This window comes from Panthera leo, chromosome F3, assembly GCF_018350215.1.
Source record: "Panthera leo isolate Ple1 chromosome F3, P.leo_Ple1_pat1.1, whole genome shotgun sequence".
Taxonomy (NCBI): Eukaryota; Metazoa; Chordata; class Mammalia; order Carnivora; family Felidae; genus Panthera; species Panthera leo.
The window spans coordinates 43,708,253-43,727,757 of record NC_056696.1 but is presented as its reverse complement, the minus strand read 5'-3'; the positions used below and the strand labels follow the sequence as shown (position 1 = coordinate 43,727,757).

The window sequence follows — 19,505 nt, the reverse complement described above, 5'->3', positions numbered from 1 at the left end:
GCCACTCAACCCTAGAAGCGTTCTTTGATGACGAGATAGGAACTTTCCAGAACCACGTTTCTGGAATCCAATCGAGGTAGATCTAACTGAAGACAGGTGAAGTGAGAACCCTGGAACAGCTCTCCACTAGCCCTCCCACTGGGCTGGATTCAGTCTCCATCCCTCTCCATTCCCCCTTCCCCCCTTATAGTCTTAAAGAAGTGATCCAGTGACTTCATAGACTTTTGGCTTGAGAGAGGCAAAGTACTCAGATGGAGAAATACTTTGGTGACATCTAGAACTGTCAGATTGCCGCTTCGTCACAGAGAACACAGTACAGTGGAAGGACAACAGGTGGCTGTAACTAGGACAGGGTGCCACTCGGAAGCAAGAGCAGTTCCAGGGCCCTTCAAAAGTTCCAGATCCCAGTAGTACCCACTGATGTCCCCATTGCCCGGTGCGTGTCCCTCCGGGGCCCAGGTGGGCGGGGCTCCCTTGACACCTCTCCCGGCCTCGACTGGGGGAGGAGCCGGGGCCGGAGGCCCGGGAGAGCCAATGCGGGACGTCCTGGTCACGCACAGCCGGCGAGCAGGCCAATGGACGCGCGGGGGGGCGTGGCCAGGGCCTCCGGCTCGAAGCGTTTATAACAACTTGGAACGCGGCGACTTGCCGCGCGTTCTGCTGCTGCTGTGAGTTCCCAGCCCTGGTGCGGGACGTGTGCCCCGGGCTCTACCTCTCCCCTCGCAGCACGTTCCCCCTCCGCCCTCGCTCACCCTCCGGCCGCCATGGAGCCGTTGGCTTTCCCCCGGCGGCCCGGCCCGGCTCCTTCGGCCGCCACCGCCCCGGCCACCGAGCTTGCCCGGCCCCTGCCCGACAGGCTCATCAAGTCGCCCAAGCCCCAGATGAAGAAGCAGGCAGTGAAGCGGCACCACCACAAGCACAACCTGCGCCACCGCTACGAGTTCCTCGAGACCCTGGGCAAGGGAACCTACGGGAAGGTGAAGAAGGCGCGGGAGAGCTCGGGGCGCTTGGTAAGTGCGGCTCCCTCTCGCGGCGCGGCCGGCGGGCGGGCTTGGGACTTGTCCGCGGGCGGTGAGGGATGGAGGCTGGGCCAGGGGCTAGTGCCTTCCTCGGGGCGGGGGGATGGCCAGCATTTGGTCTTGGCCATGCTGAGGTTGCGCGCGCGCGCGCGCGCGCGTGTGTAGTGGGGGCGGGGGCCTGGGGTATCCATTGCAGATATGTCTGCCCGTGATTGTAGGGACAATGGTCGTAGACCTGGGAATCCCAACACTAGCCAGCATACGATGATTGCCCAGTAAGTGAGGAGGACGGTTGATGCAGGGTGCCTAGAGGATAGTGCCCTGTCTTGAGATGAGAAAACTCCCCAAAGAAGATGAGACTTACGTTGAATTTTACTTGGAGCAGACTGTCCAAAAGAGTGGAATGGGAAGAGGAAGTAGAAGGTGCCAGATCATAGGATGGGTTTAGTAAATGAGTGTGTGGTTGAATGAATGTATGAGGTCCAGTTTCTCAACTCAGTTCTTATAATCTGGCAGCCCAGCATGCCGTGGGGTTCTGCACTGGGGTGGGTGGGAAGTAAGCTTGACACTTCGGTCCTTTCCAGCTCTAAAATTGACTCAGAGTTTCATTAGGATGCGTTTTTTTATTCTGGGAAATGTGAAACAAGGCTCTGGTGCAAAGTCTACTGTGCCCCAAGATACCTTTGGGTGAGGGGCCTTTTCAGAAACCTGTCTAGTTAATTTACAAGAGGGGCGGGTATAGGCAATAGAAATAGTAGTAATCTGTGAGACCTTGAGCAACTTATCTCTATACTCAGTTTCCCCTTCTGCAAAAACAAACAAAACCCCACAGCCTCCCTCACAAGTTGCTATTAGAATCGAATGAGATACAAACGTGAATTTAAATTGATCCTGATACATAGAAACTTCAGTCAGAATTGATACTTATATCCGGAAAGGCAAGCCCTGAAAGGGTAGCAAATTTGCCAAAAGTGAGTTAACAGACTTGCACTTAACATGCATAGGAATCACCTGGAGTGCTTCTTTTAAAATACTTATTCTTTGGTTCCACTTGTAGAGGATTTTATTCCAGAGGTCTAGGACGGGGCCAGATAACTCGCATTTCTAGCAAGGTTTTTAGGGCAGGTGATCTAGGGACTGACTGTTTGGCCACCTTCAAATGGGTACTGGTTATGAGACATGCATGTGTGTGTGTTTGTCTGTGTGTCCGTGGTTCACCCTATTGGCTGTGGGAGCAGTCACCTCCCCAGATTGTTTGCTTTTGCAGCCAGTAACTGGTTTGAAATTCAAGAAGTCATTTCATTGGTGAAGGAGAGTGGATGCTGGAGAAAGGGAGTGGATTATGGCCTCATCAATAGGACCGAGTATGTTTTTCCTGCTAGGGCCTGGCACTGTCCCCAGTTGCCTGCTGCCAGGTTACAGCTATTGGGCAATCATGTACTTCCTGGCTTTCCTTTTCTCTTTCTCTTTCTATAAAGTGTGAGGGCCCGGTGAGGCTCCAGGCTTGAGACCACTGGGCTCAGGCTTTGTCAGGCGCTCAGCTGGAAAATAGCTGCTCGTAGCATGTGCGTCTTGTTGAAAGACAGGCTGGGCTGGGGGACTGGGGTGGCCCAGAAACTGGGAAACTGAGATTGAAGTTGAGATCCCATCAGACTCTTGACCTGGGTCACTGTATGTGCACCTGTGTGTGTGTGTGTGTGTGTGTGTGTGTGTGTGAGAGAGAGAGAGAGAGAGAGAGAGAGAGAGATTGATGTCATTGATTCTGGAATGAGATAAACCAGCTTTCAGTTTTCAAACCTCATTGGCTGAAGCAGGAATTCCGGCTCTTATGACATCAGAACAGAGAGAATTCAGAAGGTACTCCCTGGCCTCCCGCCTCTGGCGGTGCGCAGGGGCCCAAGGTCAGTAGGAACGGGGTCTGCCCTGAACTTCCCTAATCGACAGACCACTTTGTACTTCTACTGGGAATGTGCTCAGGGTCTCCCTCTTCCTTGGAGGAGAGCTGCCTGCTGTGCTAGTGATCTCTCAGTTCTGGAGAGGAGCTGTCTTCCCCACTCCACCCCCATCCCTGCCTCTTCACTGTCCTCCCTTAAGAGAGACTGACCTTGGGGCGCCTGGGTGGCTCAGTCGATTGAGCATCCGACTTTGGCTCAGGTCATGATCTCACAGTTCGTGAGTTCGAGCCCCGCGTGGGGCTCTGTGCTGACAGCTTGGACCCTGGAGCCTGCTTCGGATTCTGGGTCTCCCTCTCTCTCTCCCCCTCCCCCACTCATGCTCTGTCTCTCTCTCTCAAAAGTAAATAAACATTAAAAAAAAGAGAGAGAGAGAGAGACTGACCTGGTGCCTCAGGATCTTCTGTAAGGGAGAAGGACACCGGAATGGCTCAATTCATTGAACTGAGGCAATTCAACAGAGGCTGCTGGTGGGGACTGGATTCAGAGGAAAGCCTGCTGGGTGACTCCCATCCCAATATTCTCTCTACCTTTCTAGCATACTTCCCCTTCCCAGCCTACTTAGATGAGATTATCAGGGGCCAGATGGGACCCTCCAGAGGAAGGGGTGGGTGGGCAGGATTAATGGCTACTCCAGGAGGGCATCAAAGGAAAAACAAATATTTGCCCTGGATCTTCTAGTCTCTGACCGCATTCCTGGTATCCAAATGTCATTTCCTCCTGTGACTCTCCCAGTTCCCCTTACCACCCCTCCCCTCAAAAGAAAAACACCTGCTGTGGGTCCCTGGAATGGTAGAGCCTTTGGGGTGATGTGCATGGCAGTCTTCTCTCCAAGGGGTGCCACGAGGAGCATTAGGGGAGTCCAAGTGGATAGCGATCTGGGACAGAGATGCTTCTGTGTCTTCTATATATTGGACTGCTGCATGGCGTTTCAAAATGTTTGCAAATGACTGGGCTGGTCTGATTCCTTCATTGACAGTTGGGGACACTGAGGCCCAGAGAGACGATGGGGTTTGTCCTGTGGCTGGTTAATGGCATGCCGGCGACGCGGGCTCCTGACTTGACCACCCCAGGCCATGGATGACCAACAAGGAGTCTTGGACTTGGAGTTGCCTTGAGCTGAGGCCGGGCTTCCCTCCGTGTGCTTTGTCATCCCGACAGCTAGCCCGGGCCACCTTTCCCAGAGCTCCAGGCAGTGCTGAGGGTGGGAACAGTCACTGGGAACTAACTCCCACCCCCACACATGCTGACTATGTCGAGGGATCCCGAATGGGTGGACTACTCTACATTCCTGGTTTTTACCTCGTCGGGAAGGCTGGGCAGCTCAGACTCAGACTGTAAGGGCTCCAATTCAGACTCTCTCGCTTACCAGCTATGTGACCTCTCTGCATCTCTGTTTCCTCATCTGCCAATGAAGGAATCAGACCCTGTAGCGGGGATTATAATAATTCCTGCCTCGTGGAGTTCTCAGAAGATTACATGAGATAATGTATGTAAAATGCTCAGCACGGCAGCTGACACACACACAGTGTCATTATCCCAGCCAGGCTGGTTTGCTTGGCCCTCCCCTCTCCTGGGATACCCCATCCTGGGTCTGTCCTGCCCTGAGCGAGAGAAGGGGTTGTGCTGAGCTTTCCTAAGCCAAACTACTTTGGTCTTTGCTTTGTTCAGAGTCCTCTCCTTTAGCCCCAGCTCCCAGAGGAGGGCTCCGCCTGGCCGGCTGCCAAAGGCCTCTTCTGCGTGACGCTGCCCTCCCAGCTTCTCCTGCACCTCCCTGCTCAGCAGCAGGGAGGGAGGCTCCGGCTGCAGGCGACTCTTGTCCTTGGGCTTTGGCCAAACCACACAAGAGGGCTGAGCAGGGAAGCGCCTTGCCTGGCAACCTGGCAGAGTGGGCAGGAGGGTGGCGAGGAGGGGGCGGGCGCGGCATGGGGTTCAGGGGAGGCGGCTCAGGCTCCCTTCGTTCCTAGAGCCCTTTTCTGCTCCCTACGTGGTTCTCTGGCAGGCTTGGTGAGATGGTGAGCCACCCCCAGACCCATCCCCACTCTGCTCAGGCCAGCCCAGCCCGGCCTAACCTCCCCTCCGTTATCTAAATGGGTCATCCTCCAGCTCCTTGCCCCACCTCCCAGATGGCAGCTGCTCCGTGCAAGGCCAGAGAGGAGTCGAGGATCTTGGCTCCAACTCCTAGTGATAGCCATGACCGGAGATGCCCAGCTTGCATCCTTTCTCCCGGGACCGGGGACCGGCACCTGCACATCTTCTTTTTCTAAGGCCTTTCAGCCATCCTCTCCTACATCCAGATTATTCCTGCAGGGGAGACAGTGCTTAACCACTCGAGCCCCAACTCGCATCTCCCCGGCACATCTGTGTGTCTGTAAGTGGGACGGGGCTGCTGGTGGCGCTGCACGGGCCCAAGGCAGGGTGCGAGGCATTCCCTTCTCCAGGGGTGGGAAGCAGGGAGCTAGAGGCAGGGCAGGGCACCTGCAGGGAAATTTTGTCTTCCGAGAACTCCGCTTCTGCAGACAACACTTCCACCTTGCACTGTAATCCCACCTCGGTGCGTCAGGGAACCTTGGAAGAGTAGTGTGCCTTTTTGGACTTCAGTGTTTGCCATTTGCAAAATGGGGTGGGGGGTGGGGAATAAGTCCCGCTCCCTTCGCAATGTGGGCCAGCATCTATAGGACTTTTTTCCCAGGCAGATTCACATAGATCTAGCCTAGCGCATCGAAATAAACCCGTTACAACAATCTTTGGCCAGAACCTTCCTGGCATAGTAGCCGGTGACCCATTTCTGAAGAACCTTAGCGGAAAATGCTACAATTTGGAAGGGAGCTTAGAGGTCCTGATATACCAATTCATGAATGGTTCCTTTCTTTCTGGCCTTTGCACAAACCTTTCTCTCTGCCTATAATGCTCTGTTGCCCCTCCCCACCTTACCACCCCCTGCTCCCCCTGGCTTGGCAAACCCCACTCATCCTTTAAGAGCGAAAACAAAGTTTTCTCCCAGAGATGACTTTCCCTGTTCCCCCAGGCAAAGAAAACTCTTGTCTGCGCTCCTGGAGCCCCTGGACAGGCAGGGACCTCAACTGTCCTGTTCGTCACACTAGACTGGCATGGATTTAATTACCAGTCCTCCCCTTGGGCTGAGGGCCTTGGTGCAGGGACTATCCATATTTTGTCTAAATCTCTAATACCTAGCATAGCACCAGGCACATAGTAATTTTTAGCAGATGTTTGAGGAATAAATAAATGCCCTTTCATTTTTCAGATGAGGACATTAAAACTAGCCACACTAGTGAACCAGCTCATTTAAGTGACTTGTCTTGAGTTGCGTGGTGCCATAGGGACAAATAAGGATCAGATACCTGATCTGGCACTCACATTTACATTATCACATAATTGTTGCGCCTGGGTTTCCTGCCCCCTCTGAGTAGGGTGGCGACATAACATGCCATCTAAACTCAGGTACTTTGGGAGTAAAAGGGGCTCTATTAATAATTATACCAGGATGAACCAGGATTATCTCCAGGCATGTGGCCTGCCTACCTCTGGGTGATCCATTCAGCAATTGTTACCCTCCTCCTTGGCTCTAGTTAGTTTGTTTTAATTCTAGAGAATGGTTGCTCAACCAACTTGCAGATCAGAACAAAGGTCCCTCAAATTAGTCCTTGTAACTGAGACTGACTCTCCACCCATGGCAGAAGGGCAGAAAATCCTATCTGGGCACTGGTCACATCAATCAGGGATCAGCCCGATGACTTAGCCAATAACTATTTATTTGTGATTTATGTTCACCAGTAAACAGTTGTTGAACAGTAAACAGTTGTTCTGGATGCCGAGCTCCTTCTAGGCCTGAGCTGTTGCTGCATCTTCTTTACTATGACAAGCTAGACAGCACATGGCTAGGGGCCTGTCCTGTGGGGCAGGGATAGGTTGGGGAAGAGTGGCCCAGCCCTACCAGGGCAGTGACACATCGCTCTGCTTGGAGGCCTGATGACTTACCTTGTTTCCTTCATAGGAAGTGCTAACCAAGTTGTAGTCTCCTAGGACCTAATGGGGATAACTTGAGGTGGAGGGATGTGGGGGTGTCGCGGGGGTTTTTGACCTGGCCCTCGAGGCCCGAGTGGGCTTGCGGAAGAATGGAACTGTTCACTGAGGATGAACAACTCTGAGTTGGAATCCTAGACTTCCAGAGTTGAAAGAAATGGATCTTGGGGCTCAACTTCTGTGTTCTCTATCCACTCGGGGATTCCTACCGCTGCTCAGACCCCCTTTTTTTTGGGGGGGGGGACCTCATTTCTTTTAAAAAAGGTTTTTTAATGTTTATTTATTTTTGAGACAATGCAAGAGACGGAGTGAGAGCAGCGGAGGGGCAGACAGAGGGAGACACAGAATCTGAAACGGGCTCCAGGCTCTGAGCTGTCAGTCCAGAGCCCGACGCGGGGCTCGAACTCACGAACCTTGAGATCATGACCTGAGCCCAAGTCGGATGCTCAACCGACTGAGCCACCCAGGCACCCCGGGAACCTCATTTCTTTTAGGCTTTATCTTTGTTCGATCTCTCCCCCCCTAAGCCTGTAATGATTTATCTCCTTGTATAGGTTTGTGTGTACAGTTGTAATATGCCTAGTTCTTACATATATGTGCATCGTAAGCTCTCAACTATTTGTTTCATTATCTAGTTGTGTGATTTTTATGTGATTTTTCTTTTACTGTCTATTAACACAATACTTAAGGCCCTTTATCCAAAGAGCTCATACGACTTTTATCTACTGTCTGATTTTTAAAACAAGGAAGTTTAGAAAAGAACTAGTCCATAAAATCTCCCCTTCAGGGAGAGAAAGGGGTATGGAGAGAAGGGTGTGCAAGAATGATTCTGCAAGTTGACTCCTCATAGCGGGAGGAGGATTCAGGCCCTCACCTCCCCATCCCCACCCCTCCGTTCAGTTCTCAGCCAGAGATTTTCTGCTTGGCTCATCAGGGTGGTTTGGAGGAGAAGCGGGGGCGGGTCGCAAAGAAAGGCGCTGAGGTGCAGCCCTGTCCCTGGCAGCTGCAGCGGGGGCCTCCCCGGTATCTTGGGGACGAGGCTCCCTGGCGACAGGTCCCTCCTGCTGCCATTGTCCTCCCTGCTCTGCTCCGGGAGGGCACAAGAGCTGGGCCTCCCCTCTTTCAAGGATGCAGCTCCAGGGGAGGAGAGGGGCGGAGGGCACGCCATCCCTGGCCCGTTGCCGGGGTGACCGGGCCTGGCCATTGTGCGCAGCTCCCCTTATGGGATTAAGGCTGTTCCGCATTCTTGTCCGATGGGGAGCGCAGGCCCGCTCGGCCACTGTCCCTGCGAGCCGGAAGCCATTGTCTGCCTCCAGAGCCCTGTGAAAGGGTGGATTAGAGGCCCCTCCCCTGGAGCTTGGTTTCCTTTTTCTCCCTGTCTCCTTTTGAACCTTGAGGGGAGGCGAACCCTCCCGGGAAATTGAATGGGGAGCAGTTTACCTCGGTCTGTGCCTTCAGATTTTTTCACAACGTGTCCACCTCCCCGCCCCCCGAAAAGGAAGTCCTGAATTTACCATTGGTGTCCTGGGACAGGACTTGTCAGGAGCCGACCAGCCCTGTGACAGCCCTCCCGGGCCCCTGCCCAGCGCCCGAGCCACCACCACTTCCCCCCCCCCCCCCCCAACCACGTTTGGACAGCTCATCTCACAGCTTGAGAGCAGGAACACACCTCACACTTCTTAGTTCAGCCTGTGTTTCACAGAAAAGAAAACCCAGGCCCGGAGCGGGGGCGGGACTTGCTCCCTTGGGCACAGCGACAAGAGACAAGAGCCCAGAGGAGGTCTCCCCGACTCCCCTGGCGCTCCCCAGGCCCGAGCCATCTGCACACACGGAAGGGCCCTTGTCCCTCTCCTCTTTCTGTCCCTGCGGCTGCTGAGTGGGGCAGAGCAGGGAAAGGACAGAGACTCCTCAGCGGCTAAGAGTCCTGCTTACCAGCGATGGCATCTGGCACTTCTTTCTCCATTTCCTGTTGCCTCCGCCCTTCCTGCCCTTCCTGAACCCACCGCACTTACCAGCCCGAGGGCTGACTCCTTATATGGTGTTTTCACCTTTGCAGGGGAGATAGCCAAGACCCGAGCACGCTGTCTTGTTTGTTTGTTGCTAGGAGAGGGACATTCCTGACCTCGACTGAAGGGATGGGTGTTTTTTTGAAAATTTTTTTTTGTGTGTGGAAAAATATACAGAACATATAATTTGCAGTTCAGTGACCTGTTAGGCACAATGACAGTGTTGTGCAACCGTCAGCATTATCCATTTCCAAAATCTTTTCATCACCCCAGACAGAAGCTTCGGACACATTAAACAATACGCTCCCGGCCGCCCCCACCTCTACCCCGACCTCTGCCATCCCCCACTCTGGTAATCTCTAGTCTACCTGCTGTCCTGTGCGCGTGCCTAGTCTGGTTACCTCGTATAAGGAGAATTGAACATTTGCACTTGTGTGTCTGGCTTCTTTCACTTAGCATTATGGTTTCAAAGTTCATTCGTGCTTATGCCCGTTAGTAACTAATATGACTTTGAACAGGTCATTTCACCTCTCTGGGTACCGGTTTTCTCCACCTATATATGAGGACGATGAAACTCTGTGCCTGCCTCTCAGGACTGTTGGGAGGCCCAGTGTACTTACTAATGCAACACATACTTATTCGGTGCCTACTGTGTGCCAGGCACGACGCGTGGCTTCAGGGATCCAGTGCTGAGCAAAACCAGCCCCATCGTAATCATGGCACCGTATGGTAAATTTGCTTTGTAAATCACAAAGCATGGACCTTACAGATGCAGGCTGTACTTTCCTTGTTCATCTGTGGACTCTGGGTGAGGTCATTGGCCCCTACGCCTCCCTGCTGTGTAGACTGCACCCGACCCAGGTTTAAACCTTCTCTAGGGAAGGTGCTCTCCAGCCTCTCTGTCACCTGCCCTGGTGAGGGATGGAATGGCTTCCCTGGGTGCACGCTGTGGACTTCTAGCAGCGGCAGGTGGCCAGGGGCAGCACTCCCAGCATATCTACGGATGCCTTTATCTGCCAAAACCTTCTCCTCAGTCTCCTGCATTCTCTGTTCCCAGGTGGCCATCAAGTCAATCCGGAAAGACAGAATCAAAGATGAGCAAGACTTGATGCACATTCGGCGAGAGATTGAGATCATGTCATCACTCAACCACCCCCACATCATTGCCATCCACGAAGGTACAGAGGCAGGGCATTCGAAGCAGTGTGTGTGTGTGTGTGTGTGTGTGTGTGTAGGAGCAGTCAGAACAGGACACAAAGAAGTGGAAAAGACCCAGATTTTAGAGTTGGACAAAAGGTGGATTTGAAACCCAGCTCTATGACTTTGGGCAACTAATTTAATTAGGCTCTGGGTGGACCTCAGTGCCTCATGTGTAGACCGGGACAGTCCCACCTACATCACAGGGTAGTTGCAAAGATCAAATTAAATGTCACTGTGTATTTAGCTCACGGGAGGAACTCCGTGGACCGTAGGCTTTCTTGTTGTTATTCTTAGGTTTTCCATAATTGAACCCTACCTCCCCAACCCAATGAGATCCTTAGCGTCCTGGGGGAGGCTGGAACGAACGGAGAGACCTGCACCTGTCTCGGGTGCGTGGGTGTTATCCTTCACACGTCCCAAGAGCCGGCCTCCTAGAATCTGACCTGGGCTCTGAACCATTCCTGCCATGGGGCCGGCTCCTACCTTTTCTCATCTTTCTTAGCCTCCTCTTGCTCTGACATCAGTGCCGGCTTTCTACTGCATCTGCCCTGCTCCCTGTGACCCAGACAACAAAGTGAGCAAGAGAGAGTGATGAGTAAAAGAGGGGGAGCACCCTCCCACGCACACCTGTCTGCTTCCAGCCTTTACATAATATCGGTTAGATGAGAAACCAGCCATAACAGTAGCAGTGGGAGGGAGGGAGGGAGGAAGGGAAGCCTGCAGCTTTGCCCTCTGTCTGAATATTCCTGGTGGGAAGTAAGACAGAAGTCTCCTCTCTTGGGTTCTGTTCGTGGAAAGACTAAGAGCAGAGCCACCGATATGGCCCCGTGGCCTGAGCCTGTCCCACAGGGATCCCGGGCAAATGGTTGAGAAGGCTAATTGTATCTCTCTGTATTTCCCCCAGGGAAGAGTGGGTAGATGACAGAGTATTGGTTAAGCCAGGTTGAGCTTGGTGATTGGGCAGAGAGAGTGTGTGTGTGTGAATTCTCCCCCACACCCATACCTCCAGCTACGTCTGGGAACTGAGTCTTGAAGCTTAGGCCGTGGACTTGCCTGCACCTCAGATTCTGCGATTGTAGGGGTGTCACAGTTACTGTGTGACAGGCAGGCCCCTCCACCCCATTCGTCCCCTGCCAATCTTCGGGAGATGTGAACCAGGGGAAGGCTCCGGTCTTCGGAATCTAGCTGCTCTCCATGATGTACTCTGGCTGGCTCTTGACCTCCAGTTTCATGACACAAAGATCGTACGCACCCTTACAGACATACGGAGAACCACAGCCGTGGGATCTCATCTAGGTACCGCCCCCGGCCCCGGGAGATTGGGCCACCATGCGTCAGGTCCACGCACTCATGTGGGAGTGGGAAAAGAGCACAATCCTGCTGGCTCCTGGCCATGTATCCAATAGCCTGGCACCTGGGATCCCTCTTGGGAGAAGCCTGCTCTCTCAGCAACTTGTCACAGGCTAGACAACAGTGGCTCTGGGGCTGGCTGAGCAAGCCAAACTCCTAGGACTCGTTCGACACAAAGATGCAATGTCACGGACATACGTGCTCTGACACATACCCAGCCAAAGGGCCAGTTTGGTGAACCAGTCCTTCCCTACCTTTCCAGGCGGCTAGAGCCAGGGCAAAGCCTGAGTGGCACGTGAGCTGGGGGGAGGCTGATTGCCAGGAAGTCAAAGATGCTGAGGGTAATAGATCTCTTATCTCCGCTTTCCATGGTATTGTGTAGTTCACAAGCCACCTTCCTATCCCTTTTTATCCCTCTTCTGATCCTCAAGGCAAACATTATTATGGGAATTATTTTTCAAGTTTATGCACGAGGATACTGATCGTGCCTATGACAGTAGGTACGATTTATCGAGTGCTTGTTTCTATATCAGACCCTACGCCCGCCTGCTCAGCCAGCCCCAGAGCTATCACTGACTTTCATCTATTTCTTACCCAGTCCTGTGAGGTTGCCATTATATCCTACTCTTCAGATGAGGAAATTGAGGCACCCTGGTTGAAAAACTGGCCAAAGTCACCCCGCTAATAAGTGATGGGGCCAGGATTCAAACCCCAAACCTGTATTCTTACTGATGTTTCTAGAAGAGATTTGCCCGTGGTCGTAAGGCCAAACAGTACCAGGTTTTGAGGCAGAGAACCTGACTTTTCATTCTCATCCATTGATTCCTGCCTTCCTGGGAAATTTGCGGGGTAGTTTTAAGATTCCTCAAAAGCCTGAACTTCCAAAGAGAAGGAGGCTAAGCCAGTTCCCTTGGCCTTACCTCGTGGTTCCTGGAAGATGGTGGGAGCTTTAGAGGCCCCTTTTTCTGCTCTTACCTGCCACTGTCCCGTCCCATTGGCAGACATCCCTGGACAAAGGTCCTGTCTGGTTTGGGGCCAGGGAGGTGTGTGTGACCCCCGCCCCCCCTCCAGTGGGGAACAGTGTACTCTGGAGGGACCTCACGTTCCTGCCTTGCTCTGCCCCAGTGTTTGAGAACAGCAGCAAGATTGTGATCGTCATGGAGTACGCCAGCCGGGGCGACCTGTACGACTACATCAGTGAGCGGCAGCGGCTCAGTGAGCAGGACGCCCGCCATTTCTTCCGGCAGATCGTCTCGGCCGTGCACTATTGCCACCAGGTGAGCGACCTCCTGCCGGTTCTCCAGGGCTGGTTTGAGCCAGAGAGATTCCATGACCCCTCCAGGATCCCGCAGGGAGACAGAAACAGAGGCAAAATTCCATCTGGACTCTGGGCCTCTCGGGGGATGTTGGCGTCTCTGGCTGACTCCCTCGGGAGTGGAGGGGCCTGTGTCTGTTGCGCTGTGTTCCAGTGAGATGGGTATCCCTCGCCTGCCTGTGCTCCCCCAACTTGGCCCCCTTTGTGTTTACCTCACTTTCCAGACGAGGCCTTCGTGTCGTCCTGTCCCTCCGTGGCGACCTCTCCCTGACCATCCTTCTGCCCTTTCTCTTCCAGAATGGGGTTGTCCACCGTGATCTCAAGCTGGAGAATATCCTCTTAGATGCCAATGGAAATATTAAGGTGAGCCCCGCTACTTGTTTCCAGCAGCTTCCCTACCCCACCACAGCCTTTCTGCCGAGTGTTTATCTCCAAGTGCTTAGGGGACTCCAGAAGGAGTTGAGCAAAGCTGAGACTTAGATGTTGGTAGCAGTAGAGAACTCAGCCGTTGTCCTTCCTTTCCAGTACCTCTTTTTATGGATGAAAAACTGAGGCCTCAAGATAAGCGGTGACTTACTCAAGATCCCATGGCAAGGAAGTGGCTGAGCCTGGGCTAGAACCAAAGTCTTCTGACTCCTCAGCCAGTGCTCTTGACGTCCATAAGGCTAACTGGAGTCGAGATCCAGGATCAGCCTTTGCACATAACCTTGGGACTGGCAGGGAGAGAGGGTCACAGCCCGAGTTCTCCCCACCTGCCTGCACGCACACACCTGTGCGCATGCACACGCACATTAATCTGTCGCAGTTGGGTAGCCCTTTGGTACTTTTCTCCATAGACCACGCATCCCGGCACCAGCTTTCTGCCCCCTGCAGCTTCTGAATTCCCATGCCTGAGTGGTTAAGCTTAGGTCTGAGAGGTTCATGCTGATGAGATAAGCTCAGCTCTCGGGGCTAGAAGGGGGAAATGGCAAGGGCTGACCCCTGCAGGTACCTGGGAGGGCTTTGATCCTGCACTCGGACACTCCTCAGAATCTTCCTGAACCCAGGACACAGTCCCTTCCCTTCCGTGACCCTTGAACTCATGCCCTGAAGCACCCTGGCACTGAGTTCATTCCCCTTACCCAGCTAATTCCTGGAGCCGGGTGGGGCTTTCTTTGATGCTAAGCAGGGGGAGGGGAGCCAGAGCCAGTAAACTCACGTAACCAGACAGGCACGAACCTTCCCATCTGTACCAATCGTCTGCGTCTTTATGGGCTTCAAATGGTAACTGCTCGATAAGAGGCCAATAAAACTATAAATGAAGGAGCCAGAGCTTCATAAACAGCCCCTCCCCACCCTGGGCACACATGACCCTCTGCTGGGGGTGAAGAGGCCAGGAGAAGCAGGGCATTGGCCTCTGCTTGTATCTGAGGACAGTTAGGGGAAAAGGTGTCTCCCTGGGAAGTAAGAAGACGGGCTTGGGGCCTCTCAAGCCCGCAGTATCAGATGGCTCAGGGAATCCTGGGAGAAGATTCCTTTTCCTGAGCTCTGACCACAGCTCTGATCTTTGTTCTGACTTCACTCTTGCTTCTTAGCTCTACTGGGCTGACCCCCGGCTCCTGCCACTATGTTCCCGCCCAGATCTGGGCAGAGATGAGCCCTCTGTTAGGAAGGGCAGGCCAGGCCTCACGTGGTAGTCACTGATGGGGCTGGCTTGCTTCTGAGGGCCATGGGGTTGGCATGAGAAGTTGATTCTCTCCGTACATCTGGTAGACCCTTCCTTCAGTTAGTAGTTGTCTGTTGAGTCCCATCCATGGGTCACACCTGTGGGAAGAGCTGCAGGAGGGGGAGGGGCAGAAGGAGGTGAGCACGGGGGACATACTGACAGGACAGTATGAGGAGGAAGACTGATGAGCAGGGACTACAGCCAGCCATTGGGCTTTGTGCGAAAAGGAGGTGTCAGGGGAGGTGGGCTTGCCGGGTCAGGAAGATGTTTATAGGCAGGAGAGTGCATCCCTGGAGTGGGGTACAGCATGAGCAAAGGGGCCTGGGGAACACTGAGGACCCTGGAGACCCCACACACCTAGGCATTCCTCATGGACATGACCTCCACAAGGCTGTCTCTTGCAGGGCCTGAGCTGTGCTCAGGGGGCAGGGGGCACGGGCACACTTTCCTCCTGCGAGGGCCGGGGTTTCCCTGGGATCGGGAGAGGGGCAGGCTAAGAGCTGCAGAACAATCCAGGCTTTGGTATGACCCCCACCTGTGTTTGACCCGACCCTACAGATTGCAGACTTTGGGCTCTCCAACCTCTACCGCCAGGGCGAGTTCCTGCAGACGTTCTGTGGGAGCCCCCTGTACGCTTCCCCTGAGATCGTCAACGGGAAACCCTACACGGGCCCAGAGGTGAGTCTCTACTCTCCACCCACGGCCTGCCTCGGCACCCCCTGTGGCTCTAGATCCTCTGAGAGGGGTGGGCTAGCTTTCCAGCTTCTTCCCTCCTTCCAGAGCCCAAAGCTCAGCCCCCTACCCTTCAGTGACTTGCCAGGTCCTCACAAGAGCAGTAAAACTGGGACAAGAACTTATGTCTCCTGACCCCTGGTCTGGTTCTGTGCCCCCTCACCCTCCGGGTTCCCGTTCTCTTTCCTGGCACCCACCCAGACTCCCTGGAGAGGCGGGCGCTCTCACAACCACCCCATCCTAGCCCAGAAGGGTGACCTCACCACTGCTCTGGTCTGTGGCTGCCCCTCCCAAGGGCAGGCAATTGACCACACCTTTCCTCACGAACCTCAGTCCCTTCTACAGTGTCACCAGCTTTGCTCCTGGGTACTACTAGAAGGAGGTGGTCCTCAGGTGCCCCAGCCCCTGAGTTCTCCAGCGTGTACCCCTTTCTTCTCTGGTGTCGCCACAAGCCCGCCAGCCTGGGGCATGCGGGCATCCTTGCTGACACTCTCCCTGTCTCTCGCCCGCCCTCCCTCAGGTGGACAGCTGGTCCTTGGGTGTCCTTCTGTACATCCTGGTCCATGGTACCATGCCCTTTGATGGGCAGGACCATAAGACGCTGGTGAAACAGATCAGCAACGGGTCCTACAGGGAGCCGCTTAAACCCTCTGGTGAGTGAGAGGCGTGGGTGTTCTCATCCAGCCCCCGTGTGTCCTTCCCTAGCTCCTGAGGCAGGAACCAAGTGGGGGCAGGGAAGTAAAGAAGATGACCCACTGTCGATGGGGGTAGCTCCTCACCACCCCCTCCTGCTGTCATCTCTCTGCCTCCAGGGTCTGTGACCTCCGAGAAGGAAGGGGTATCTCTTCTCTCCTTTGGGAGATGCTATATCCTATTTGGGAAGGGTTTCTGGTGGTTGAACTTGGACCGTCTTTGCTGCAGTTTCCTCATTTCCACCTGCTTGAGTCCTCATCCTTGGAAGTCTCTTTGTCCTTTCACACCCAGTGGAGAAGGCAGGAAGCAGGGTGTGAGAACCTTGGTTTCCTCTTGAGCACAGTCTCTACCCTCAGGGTCGCATTCAGCCAAGAGAAGGAGAATACACTAACGTACAACAAGGCTAAAGAAGGGGCCAGGGGGCGCCTGGGTGGCTCAGTCGGGTTAAGCTTCCGACTTCGGCTCAGGTCATGATCTCACGGTCTGTGAGTTCGAGCCCCGCGTCGGGCTCTGTGCTGACAGCTCAGAGCCTGGAGCCTGCTTTGGATTCTGTGTCTCCCTCTCTCTCTGCCCCTCCCCTGCTCACACACACACACACACACACACACACACACACACACACTGTCTCTCTCAAAAATAAATAAACATTAAAAAAAAATTTTTTTAAGAAGGGGCCGGGGTCCTGGGGGGTCGAGGGATGGAAGAAGAAATGGGCAGAGTCAATCCCTGAAAGTTGGAGGCTGTGGGGAGCCACGTGGGCTGTGGCGTGTACGGAGCCCAGGTGGGAGTGGACATATCTGACACAGGACTGAGAAGCCTTAGCCCAAATGGGGGTAACCAGTGAGAGGGGCCGCGGGGTGCCCGTTCTCATGGCTGCCAGCCTGAAGCCCCTGTCTTCTCTTGCCTTCCAGATGCTTGTGGCCTGATCCGGTGGCTGTTGATGGTGAACCCCACCCGCCGAGCCACCCTGGAGGATGTGGCCAGTCACTGGTGGGTCAACTGGGGCTACGCCACCCGCGTGGGGGAGCAGGAGGCTCTGCACGAGGGCGGGCACCCTGGCAGCGACTCTGGCCGGGCCTCCATGGCTGACTGGCTGCGGCGGTCCTCTCGCCCGCTCCTGGAGAATGGGGCCAAGGTCTGCAGCTTCTTCAAGCAGCACGCGCCTGGAGGCGGGAGCATCGCCCCAGGCCTGGAGCGCCAGCATTCGCTCAAGAAGTCCCGCAAAGAGAACGACATGGCCCAGTCTCGCCAGGGGGACCTGGCTGACGATCCCTCTCTCCGCCCCGGCAGGGGCAACCTCAAGCTGCCGAAGGGCATTCTCAAGAAGAAGGCACCAACCTTGTCAGAAGGGGCAAGGGCAGACCCCGAGCCCAGCCTGGGCCCTGCGAGCCCAGGGCAGGCTGCCCCCTGCTCCCCAAGAAGGGCATCCTCAAGAAGTCTCGGCAGCGGGAATCTGGCTACTACTCCTCTCCGGAACCCAGTGAATCTGGGGAGCTCCTGGACGCCGGCGATGTGTTTGTGAGTGGGGACTCTGAGGAGCAGAAGCCCCCCCAGGCCTCAGGGGTGCCCCTCCATCGCAAAGGCATCCTCAAACACAATGGCAAGTTCTCCCGCACAGCCCTGGAGCTCCCAACCCCTTCCACCTTCGGCTCCTTGGATGAACTGGCCTCCCCTCACCCTCTGGCCCGGGCCAGCCGCCCCTCCGGGGCTATGAGTGAGGACAGCATCCTGTCCTCTGAGTCATTTGACCAGCTGGACTTGCCTGAACGGCTCCCCGAGCCCCTGCTGCGGGGCTGTGTGTCTGTGGACAACCTCATGGGGCTTGAGGAGCCCCCCGCAGAGGGTTCTGGAAGCAGAGGCCTGAGGCGCTGGTGGCAGGACCCCCTGGGGGATAGCTGCTTTTCCCTGACAGACTGCCAGGAGGTGACAGAGGCCTACCGACAGGCACTGGGGGTCTGCTCAAAGCTCAGCTGAGGGTTGGGGGGGCGCCGCCCCATCCTGGGTAGGCTCTAAAATGCAGCTGCACCCTGAGGGGAGACCACCACCGCCCCTGCCTCCTAAGACTAGTATCCCGGCCAGGAAGGCTGAGGTGGTTTGCACTTGAGCCCTAGAGAGGGCTGGACGGGAAGTGGGCAAGTCAAGTGCATTGAGGGTTCCAAGTCTTTGGCCCTGTGGAGCAGAGAAGAGAGTAGAGGGAAAGCTAGTAGAGGCAGGAGGGGAAGGCCTGTGGCCGAGAGTCTGGGTTGCCCGCTTCTGGTTCACACAGTAGGGCCACAGACACCAGGAAAGAACACTCTCTCAGTGCCAGTCTCCTTTCTTGCAGTAAGTTTTGTGCGTGGTGACTTCCTGCTAAGGTGGGGATGGGAACTTCTCAGATACAGGTCCCATCCCCATCAACCACTAAAACTGGAACGTGGCGCCCCCCGCAATGTGCCTGGGGCGTCCTGGGAATGGTCTCCTACAGTGTACCCTTATTTATCTCAACAGTAAGAGAACCCAACCTTTATCTCCTCGAAGGTTTTCTCCTCTTTCCCGTCCTCCAAACCCGGCCCAAGCCTCCTGGAGTCGCTGCTAGGGATCTAAAAGACTCAAAAAGGCTCAGGCTGCTGCTATCGGACTTCATCTCAAGGGGCCCAGATTCCCCTGGACCCCACCTTGGACCTCGAAGACTCTGAACCTCTCTGGCCTCCAAGCTGCTCCTGCTACTGAGAATGGAGTGTCTATTGCTCTGGGCTTTCCAGACCCTGGGACGCCCTTATTTATTTTTATGTGTTCAGCCCTGTGTTTTTAAAAAAGTGAATCTAGCTCTTTTCAATAATGTGAATACTATGTTCTGGGGAAGTCCACTGCGATGCCTAAGTTTTGTGAACAGGGAGATATTTTTGCAGTGGTTCCCTACTGATCATGGGGGGAGGGGATCAATCACATGTCCCACTGCACTGTCCGGGAGGGGGTCTCTGGCTCCCTCCCACCATGCCCTGATTCTGTCTACCTGATGGTCCCTCTTCCCTTCCACTGTCGCTAGAAAGAACCTCTCCATTAAAACCAGAACCGTGGTCGGAAGATAGCCTCTGTTGTTCTGTTTGGGCAGGTGGGGTGCAGGCCTTCGAGCCTTCTCTTAACCCACATTTCCCCTGGGCTGTCATAGGCGGGAACTGGGGCACCTGCTTAAAAAAAACAAAACACAGGGGCGCCTGGGTGGCTCAGTCGGTTGAGCATCCGACTTCTAACCGACTTCGGCTCAGGTCATGATCTCACGGTTCGTGGGATCGAGCCCCGAGTCGGACTCTGTGCTGACAGCTTGGAGCCTGGAGCCTGCTTCGTATTCTGCGTCTCCCTCTCTCTCTTTTCTTCCCCTGCTCTCACTGTCTCTCTCTCAAAAATAAATTCTTTTTTTTAATTAAAAAAAGAAGAAAAAAAGCAAAACGCAACAACAACAAAGCTCAGCTCTTAGTTCCAAAAGGCTCCCGTGCTGCGGCCGTCCGGGGT

The 19,505-nt window shown here is 54.7% G+C and overlaps 1 protein-coding gene across 1 annotated transcript; it reads left to right on the top strand.

Annotated features, from left to right (window-relative positions):
* Nucleotides 1–519: 519 nt before the first annotated feature.
* Nucleotides 520–18,594, top strand: NUAK2 (NUAK family kinase 2). Its single transcript, XM_042925349.1, is given in 9 exon segments — nt 520–668; nt 857–1,010; nt 10,079–10,199; nt 12,697–12,848; nt 13,184–13,249; nt 15,150–15,269; nt 15,844–15,976; nt 16,928–17,422; nt 17,425–18,594. Coding segments are annotated over 9 exon segments (1,941 nt in total). The 5' UTR covers nt 520–534; the 3' UTR covers nt 17,991–18,594.
* The last annotated feature ends 911 nt before the right edge of the window (nt 18,595–19,505 follow it).